The 8,869-nt window shown below is 42.8% G+C and overlaps 1 protein-coding gene across 1 annotated transcript; it reads right to left on the bottom strand.

Annotated features, from left to right (window-relative positions):
• Window positions 1-6,816: 6,816 nt before the first annotated feature.
• Window positions 6,817-8,531, bottom strand: LOC103698034 (premnaspirodiene oxygenase-like). Its single transcript, XM_026801467.2, has 2 exons — window positions 7,590-8,531; window positions 6,817-7,485 (listed from the first exon to the last, which is right to left on the bottom strand). Exons 1-2 carry the CDS (start codon window positions 8,478-8,480, stop codon window positions 6,862-6,864), a joined length of 1,515 nt encoding a protein of 504 aa, XP_026657268.2. The 5' UTR covers window positions 8,481-8,531; the 3' UTR covers window positions 6,817-6,861.
• Between the last annotated feature and the right edge of the window lie 338 nt (window positions 8,532-8,869).

Genomic DNA, 8,869 nt, shown 5'->3' with positions numbered 1-8,869 from the left:
CTTTTGAGGGAAGGTTAGAATAAAGTAGAAAGCCTAGCTAATCATCTAATCCACTTCGACTCTTTGATCGAGCCTAGATTCGGGCTGAGCCTAGGGCTGGAACAAACCCATTTTGGAATTGGTTTGGGCTGAGTTCAGGCTCCATATCGGGTCTTATTCGGGCTTGGGCTTGGGCTTGGGCTGGGCCTGGACTGCGCCAAGGATATAGTTGAGCCCGGCCCGAAATATAAATGGGTGCATAATTAAGCCCGAACCCAACCCAAAACTTTTCAGGCATAGCTCATAGCCCGACCCAAAGTCAGCCCGGCCCGAGCTCACTTCCAGCCCTATAAATACTATTTTTTTCTATGTAGTAAGAGGAGAAGAATTGTGGAGTTCGAATAGAGAGAGACTGCAAATGTTTCAACAAACCTTTTCGTTTGAGAACAATGATGGCCATGGAAGGATGAACACCATAAACTTTTTGAATATGATTGTTGTGATGGATTCTTGCCTATAGTAAATATGCCGTGGCCCGTACTTCTTGGAGATTATGCAAACTTTCTTTTCAAATAATTATGAAGGTTTTCAACTTAACCTTATTTATATTTTTGGTAGGATCATGTAGAAAGATTAGTCATTCAAATGACCAGAATTTCTTACCTTCCCCACCCCCCGCCCCCACCAAATAAAAAGAAGACAACAAGCCAAATCTGCTTTTGTCAGCTTAAGATTGGAATTTTAACAGTACATGACCCGGAGCATGTAGCTTAGAACTAGGGGTGGCAATCGGGTCGGGTCAGGCATAAACAGGTCGGGTCAAATACAGGTCGGGTCAGAAAACTATAAATCTGAACCCGACCTGTTTATTAAACGGGTCAGGAATTACAAACCTGAACCTGACCTATTTATTAAACAGGTAACCCGACCCGACCTGTTTAACCTGTTTAATAAACAGGTAACCTGTTTATCCAACCCGACCCGACCTGTTTAACCTGTTTGCCCAACTTGACCCGTTTAACCTGTTTAGACCTGTTTAATCTGTCCAACCCAGCCTGTTTAACCTGCCCAATCCGACCTGTTTAGACCTGTTTAGACCCGTTTAACCTGTTTAGACCTGATTAACTTGTTTAACCCGTTTAACCTGTTTAACCCGTTTAACCTATTTAGACCTGTTTAACCGGCCCAACAGTTAAACGGGTTAAACGGTTTAAACGGGTCAGACATCTAAAACCCGTATCCGACCCAATTAATAAACAGGTTAAACGGGTCGATCTGTTTACGATCTGAACCTGTTTAGGCCAAACCCAAACCTGTTTATGGCGGGTCGAACACGGGTCGGGTTGGCGGGTCGGGTCATATTTTGCCACCCCTACTTAGAACGCTCATATACTAGTGCTGGTTGTAGGGAAATATTATGACTAAGAATTATAACTAATTTTGATTGCTTCGTTGTGCATCCTGCAATTTCCAATAAGTATGCCAAACATGCAACGTTGTATGAATAATAATTTTGCCTTTTATTTCAATGGTTATGCATACTTTTGAAGATGCAGGGTGAGACATTGCTTTCTACAAAGAAGATGGCTATTTACGATGTTTGAACTTTAGGCTAAAGGAGGCTCTTCTTAAGCATCAGGAATTACAAGTGAGTAGGGTGATAGAATTGAGACCGACACTATAGTAAAAGAAGAAAACGCCGACGCTTATCTGCCGACGCTAGGAAAAAGCGTCGGCAAATTTCGCTCCCGCGCCCAATGTTTCCAACGCTTTGTAGGAGCGTTGGTAATTCGAAGCAATCAACGACGCTTAAAAGCGTCGTCGCGGACCTAACACCAAACGACGCTTTAATGCGTCGTTCTTTTTTCCTAAGACGACGCGTATAAGCGTGGTTAATAATACGACGCTTATAAGCGTCGCCGAAGCCCACTTAATACCCAGCGGCCGACCCCGAGCCCGCAAAATTGTCCTAGCTACTCCCGAGCACCCTCATCTTCCTCGTCTCCGGCGCTGCCTTAGCCCCCATTCCTCGTCTCCGGCGCTACCTCCTCTCCGGCGCGGACCGATCCCAACCCGCTCCGCCGGAGGTATTTTTCTCCTCCTCCCTCCTCTCCCACCGTCTCGCTTGTTCTCCTTCTTCTCCTCCTCCTCTTCTTCGGGTGTTCTGGGTTTGTTCTCTCTCCTTTCCGGCGTCGACCGACCGGCCCCAAGTCCCGATCGATTCAGGCCCGCCTCCGCCCGAGGAGAAAACTTAGATCCAACCCACCGCCTATCTCGGGGTAGAGGAAGGTACGGATTGGAAGTTCGATGTCCTGTTGGAGTTTATATTTTAATTTAATTCAATCCAGCGTTCTTTTAAAGCTAAGATAGGGGCTGAAAACTCTTGGTCTGCTGCATATATATAGCAAAATACTTGTCACGAAATTAATCGATTCGTATCTTCTATCGTCGCAGATCCACATCCTCTCCGTCTCAGCGATTGAAGAGAGTTCGCAGCCATTTTCAGTATTTATGCTTGATTCTCATTATATTTGGGTTGAACTGCGTGAATGGCTGCTATCTACACTTCCACTAATTTAGTTCTTCTTTGCTATTTTAATCCTCTTGCCAACCGTGTTCATGGGGCTTGAAAATAATATAGGATGTTGATCTAGGAGCATGTCTGTATTTATTTGGGATCATGATGGGGTTATTTGCTGAACCATATAGGCACTGTTGGGTGCAAGCATTTGGAAATTGTCTCCACAATGACAATAGTTTGATGATGCAGTATATCCCCATCCCTGCTATTGTTAATTAAATCTGATTTATTAACCATAATGCAAACAAGCTCAGGTTTTGTATGTAAGTAGTCATTCTAAGAACCCATTGCATGTTTACAGCCAATTATTTTGGAATTTTTTGGCATAATCTCAATTTGAATGCACACGGTAATCTGTATTTGCAATGATTTTGGTATTGGACTTTGTGGAAACTTGGCACAACTGAATCTGCCAAAAAACCAAATATATATATTTTAAAAAACTACAAATCCGGACCCGAAACCATATTTTCATTCAAATGAGTATAGCCTGAATCTGCTAATGAATTCATGTCAGCCTCTTTAAACAGACAGCTGTGACATTCTGAGGTTTGTCAAAAGTGTTTTGATAAGAATGTATTTTACATATAAAATAACTATAGAGTATATTTATGGTTTTTGCAAATATTTTGGAAAAATAGTTTCTCCGGTGCACGCAGCATGATGCTATGTGACGAACTTTGTTCGTATTCTTTATTTAATGCTTGTGAAATTTTTAAGGCAATGTGAGTGTTCATTGTCCTCGAGTGACATGGATATTGGGTCTGCATTACCATTCACAATTTTTTGGGATGATCCCTCTGTGAGTTCAATTGGACAGAAGATGCAGTATTCTCAATTGTTTATTGGTTCTTTAAGCCACAACCACAATGTGGATCACAAGAGAATTTCTGGTACAAGCAGTAGGGTCCTATTGATCTACTACCATAAACAATTGCTTTGCATCAGAATTTTGAATCTGTTGCCTGTTGTGACCGTTTGTGTGCCGTAGTCCAAATGCATTTTCCTTTATAGATGTGGAGTTAACCAAATATTGATTCTTTTTTATGCATACCAGGTAACATTATGCCCTGAGGGAGACGATTTAGAGATGTGGAGTTCCAGCATTCTCAGGTGGGATCTACTTCTGATCAGTCCCTACAGTCCCAGCAGCCATGTGAGCATCAGTAGCACGAGTCAGGATCTCAGCGCGAGCCTCCTGCTGATTGCCCAGAGGATGAGCTCCGGATCTAGGGTAATTCGATTTAAAGTTCATATTTTATATTCATATTTGTCTTCAACTTTTTAAGACATATTTTATTTAATTTTAATAGATGGACAAGGGACGGTGAGGACGAGACGGGGACCCACTCAAGCAAAGGATGTGTGAAAGCTTCCTCCGGGTGAGAAGATCATCATCCGATGCAACGAATTGGGGCAGCCCATCAATAGAGCTGGAAGTCTACTATCAAGCTTTTTAGGATCGGTTGCACGCAAGGGTCAGCTGTGTCCACTCAACTATACGAAGTGGAATGACATGCTTCCTTCGTATAAGGTTGAGCTTCTTAGACTTATACAGGTAATGAATTGAATTTATTCTTTTTAATTTGACACCTTCTGTATATTAATTTGCTTAGTATCATAATTTTATTTTAGATGTTTAATATTATTATAACATTCTGAATCTTATTGTAGGGTAAGTTTGTACTCCCTCCAGAGAGCCATGATTGGGTGCTAAAGTCCCTCAATCGCAAATGGAAAGAATATAAAGCAAAATTGAAGACGGACTTCAAGCGCGAAGGTATGACAGAGGAGGAGGTTGCTCGTGTGACTCCTCCTGATGTATACCCTCAGCAGTGGAGGGAGCTTGTTCATTACTGGTTTTCTGAAAGAGGACAGGTCACGTATATTGTTTCAATATCTTCTATTATCTTTATTATTAATATAGATTGCAAATATATACATTGAATCATATTATACTGTGTGCTTTTATTTTGGCAGACATATTCTAATATTGGTAGAGCTGCACGAGCATCTCAAGCAGTTCCTCATACTTCAGGCTCGAAGAGTTATGCGAGACGTAGAAATGAATTCGTAAGTTCTTTTGAAACTATTTGAAATTTTACTAACATATAGCACGTATCATGATATATAGTTTGCGAATATACTTTCCGTATGTGTAGATGGTAGAGCATGGAAGGGAGCCTGGTGAGGTAGAGTTTTATAAGATGACCCACACTACCGAGATGGCAGCTTTGTCCGGGACGAGTCGAGAGATATAGTTGTATGTATTCATTTTTTATTTGTTCAGAATTTTCTTATTAATTTTACTTCTTTTAAAATATTAATGTGACTGTTTTTTTTTTCTTGAGAGAGATATAGGAAAGAGCTACAACTCTTATTTCAGAGCGCGTCGGGGAGTCATCATCATCCGACGCGGCCAGTCGCGTCGAGGCTCAGGTCTATGCTGAATTGATGGGCCCAGAACGCTATGGTCGCGTGAGGGGTTACGGTGTCGGAGTTACCCCCACTCAGCTGTCTACAGTGAGCCGATATACCCAAGATGCCAGACAAGGTACTAGCACTGCAGAGGTTTGTAGTTTGAAGACAGAGATGGCACAGATAAAGAAGTCATATGAGACAAGGATAGAGGAGATGAGGCAGAGTCATATGACTGATATGGCGGAGTTGAAGCAAAGCCAAGAGTTGAAGATACAATCTTTGCAGGACCAGCTTGACCATATTTCATCCTTTTTGCAGAGATTTGCTCCTCCGGTACATAACTAAATCTATTTGAATATTTTATGTAATTATAATGTATTCTTGTATGAGCGTGATGACTTTCGTATTTTTAGTTTCTAAAATATTTTTTTTTCTTGTAGGTTGATGATACTTCATCTACTCGTAGAGATGATGATGCCGACCCTTGATACATATTGTAGATTGTGTACTTAGGAATTTGACTTGTATGTTTTTAAAATTTTGGAGATTCCTTTGATTAATCTTGTATGATGATCATGAGATCTTTTTTGAGCAACATGATAAGTAGAATCTATCAAAACCTATGTGTCGAATGCAACATCCATTCATTTGCTTTTCTAATTAATTGCTGTGAGTTCATTTTGAATCATATTTTATTCTATGAGCAGGTCACTTGACAGCTAGGAGTGATGTCTACAGCTTCGGGGTTGTCCTTCTTGAGCTCTTAACAGGACGCCGGTCTGTGGACAAGACTCGCCCGAGCAAGGAGCAGAGCTTGGTTGACTGGGCTTGCCCCAAGCTTAATGACAATATTGTAGAGATGATGATGCCGACCCTTGATACATATTGTAGATTGTGTACTTAGGAATTTGACTTGTATGTTTTTAGAATGTTTTTGAAGTACAATGTAATCAAATATGATACTATGAATGTAATCAAAGTTCTTGTTTGTGACTCGTATTTTGTTATATATGTGATTCAGTGTATTTGTTTCTATTGTTTTGTTAGAATTTAATGTACACAGAGTATTTAGAAATTACTTTTACAATTTTTTTTTTTAAAAAAAAATTTAATGCCGACGCTTATAAGCGTCGGAAAAAGCAACCGGAAATTAAACTGGCACGCCTTTAACGACGCTTTTAAGCGTCGGCCTAAAATCATAGTAAACAACCCTTCTCGCTGACGCTTATAAGCGTCGGAGTATTAGAACGACGCTTTTAAGCGTCGGCCTAAAACCATAGTAAACAACCCTTCTCGCCGACGCTTATAAGCGTCGGAGTATTATAAAAGAAACGACGCTTTTAAGCGTCGGAGTCTTATAAGAGGAACGACGCTTAAAAGCGTCGGCATAGACCGACGACGCTTTTTTGACGCGTCGGGTTAAACCCGACCCACGCCCACCTGCCCGACGTCTGACCCACGCTTTGTGAAGCGTGGGCTGGAAATTCGCCGACGCTTATAAGCGTCGGTAGAGACAAAAAAAAGCGCCGGGAGTTATTCCTTCTTTTGTAGTGCGATAGTCTCGCCTTGCGTGCTATCTTTAGCCATCTTTATCTATGGTTTCAAATCTTGAAGATGCATATGATTTATTCCAACATTAAATCCATCATATACGAATAATAATATTACGATTGGAAAGCACAAAGGAGTAGTAAAATCTAACCAACTTCAGACAGCCACTCCTCCCCCCTCCCTCCCTCTCTCTCTCTCTCTCTCTCTCTCTCTCTCTCTCTCTCTCTCTCTCTCTATATATATATATATATATATATATATATATATATATATATATATATATATATATATATATATATATATATATATATATAACACAATAGACGCATCTAATGACCCAACATGGGTACGCAAGGAGTAGCGATCAAGCACAAGGGTGATTTCCGGCCCACGACTGCCCCAAAGGTCTCGGTCATTTCCACATCGTTGGGGCGCATTCCATTCGGAAGCTTCCAGTCAAAATAGTAGAGTAGGTGGGACAGGATCAGCTCCATTTCGGCCAATCCAAAGTTCATCCCAGGGCAAATCCTCCTTCCCCCTCCGAAAGGCATGAACTCAAAGCTGCTACCCGTGAAGTCCACCGAGCTGCCGTCGAACTTCTCTGGCTTGAAGCTTTCTGGGTCCTCCCAGTACTTTGGATCCCTTCCTATAGCCCAAGCGTTGATCATTACCCGGCTTCCCACTGGAATATCATAGCCATCCACTTGGCAACTCTTGGTGCAGACTCTCGGCAGCTGCAGCGGAAGTGGTGGGTGCAACCTCAGAGTCTCCTTGATCACCAGCTTCATGTAGTGGAATTCCCTCATGTCCCCCTCCTCAATCTTGGCCCTTCCCTTCAGCACTCGCCGCACCTCCGCTTGAGCCTTCTCCATCATCTCAGGGTGCCTCATGAGCTCCGCCATCGCCCATACCATCGTTGTCGACGCTGTCTCGGTCCCTGCGATGAACATATCCTGAAAATTTATGATGAGAAACAAGAGAATTCGAAGCAGCATATGTCTCGCCATAAACACTTTCTAAGTAGCGTGAAACTAAGTAATTAGTTAGGCATACTGACCATGATTACGGCCTTGATGTTGGTGTCCGTGAGAGGGAACTCAAGTCCACCATTTTCCTTCAGCCCCAAAAGAACGTCGACAAGATCTTCCTCTCGTTGATCATCCCCTTTGTTGCTAATTGTGGCGGCTCTCTTCTCTTGGTGCTCCTTGATTATCTCCTCAATGATCTCATCCATCTCACGCCGAAGATTCTCTAACGCGGATCTCAATCCACTGAGAGTGTCGATAAAGCTCAGCGAGGGGAACAGATCAGCTACACAAAATCCAGAGGCCAAAGCCATCATTTTCTTGCACGCCGAGATAAAACTCTGCCCATGCTTGCATGTGTTGCCAAATGCGATTCTTGCGATCACGTCGTTGGTTAGTACGAAAAGCTTCTCGGAGAGGTTAACCGGAGATTTGTTCATCATGGAGATATCTCCCATGAGGTTCGAAATCTCTTCTTGTTGAAGCGTCGCATAGGACTTGACACGCTTTGTGCTTAATAGCTCGACGATGCATATCTTTCGCAGCTGCCGCCAGTAGTTACCGTAGGGAGCGAAGGCGATGTCGGTGCAATTGTGGAACACCTCGGCGATGAGTAGTCTTGGTCGGGTGGCAAAGATGAGATCATGGGTCTTCATGATCTCTCTGGCGGCCTCCGGAGAGGAGATGATTACATGGTCGACTTGTCCGAGCTTGAGATGCATGACAGGCCCATATCGCCGGGACAGGTTTCCGAAGGCACGGTGAGGGATATTTCCTAGCAAGTAGTGCAAGTGTCCTATGATGGGGAGCTTCGGTGGGCTTGGAGGCATCTTCATTGCTGTGGATTTGGCTGCCTTGAACACTACAAGAAGAAACAGGAAGGAGGAGAAAAGAAAGGGGAAGGAAAGGAAGTTGAGTTCCATGGCTGGTATTAGTCGAGTTCTAGGTTTTCTGATGCTTTGTTAATGCCCTAATGGAGTGTTGGCTGCTTATAGGAGCCTATATAAATAAAAGCATGCAGAGTTGCTCACCGATGGAATGGAGCGGGCAGTCAATAATGTACAGATGTCAAGCAATCTTGGTCTGACCCGCTGGTCTCCATCGGCGGCTGCAGACTAGACCGTTGGCAGTAAGCGACGGTGATAGTAAACAACAGTATTTCCGCCGCTCCTTTTGAAGTGAATAGTGATTTACCAAGTTTGTCGAGCCACGCGCGCAACGTGCAGATGCTCGTGATAGCAAGGCAGCGGAGAAAAAGTGACCAAGTTCATTGATCAAGATCCCTAAATCAAAAGGAATGTACAAGATTTAA

Source organism: Phoenix dactylifera, unplaced genomic scaffold, assembly GCF_009389715.1.
Source record: "Phoenix dactylifera cultivar Barhee BC4 unplaced genomic scaffold, palm_55x_up_171113_PBpolish2nd_filt_p 000390F, whole genome shotgun sequence".
Taxonomy (NCBI): Eukaryota; Viridiplantae; Streptophyta; class Magnoliopsida; order Arecales; family Arecaceae; genus Phoenix; species Phoenix dactylifera.
The sequence above is the reverse complement of the archived record's forward strand: the minus strand, read 5'-3'. Positions and strand labels throughout refer to the sequence as shown.

What these genes read in the sequence shown, in the direction of transcription:
- LOC103698034 (XM_026801467.2), bottom strand. Translation starts at nt 8,480, where the DNA reads ATGGAACTCAACTTCCTTTCCTTCCCCTTTCTTTTCTCCTCCTTCCTG. An exon ending in ACATCAAGGCCGTAATCATG is followed by an intron (nt 7,486 to 7,589) that starts GTCAGTATGCCT and finishes ATAAATTTTCAG; the next exon opens with GATATGTTCATCGCAGGGAC.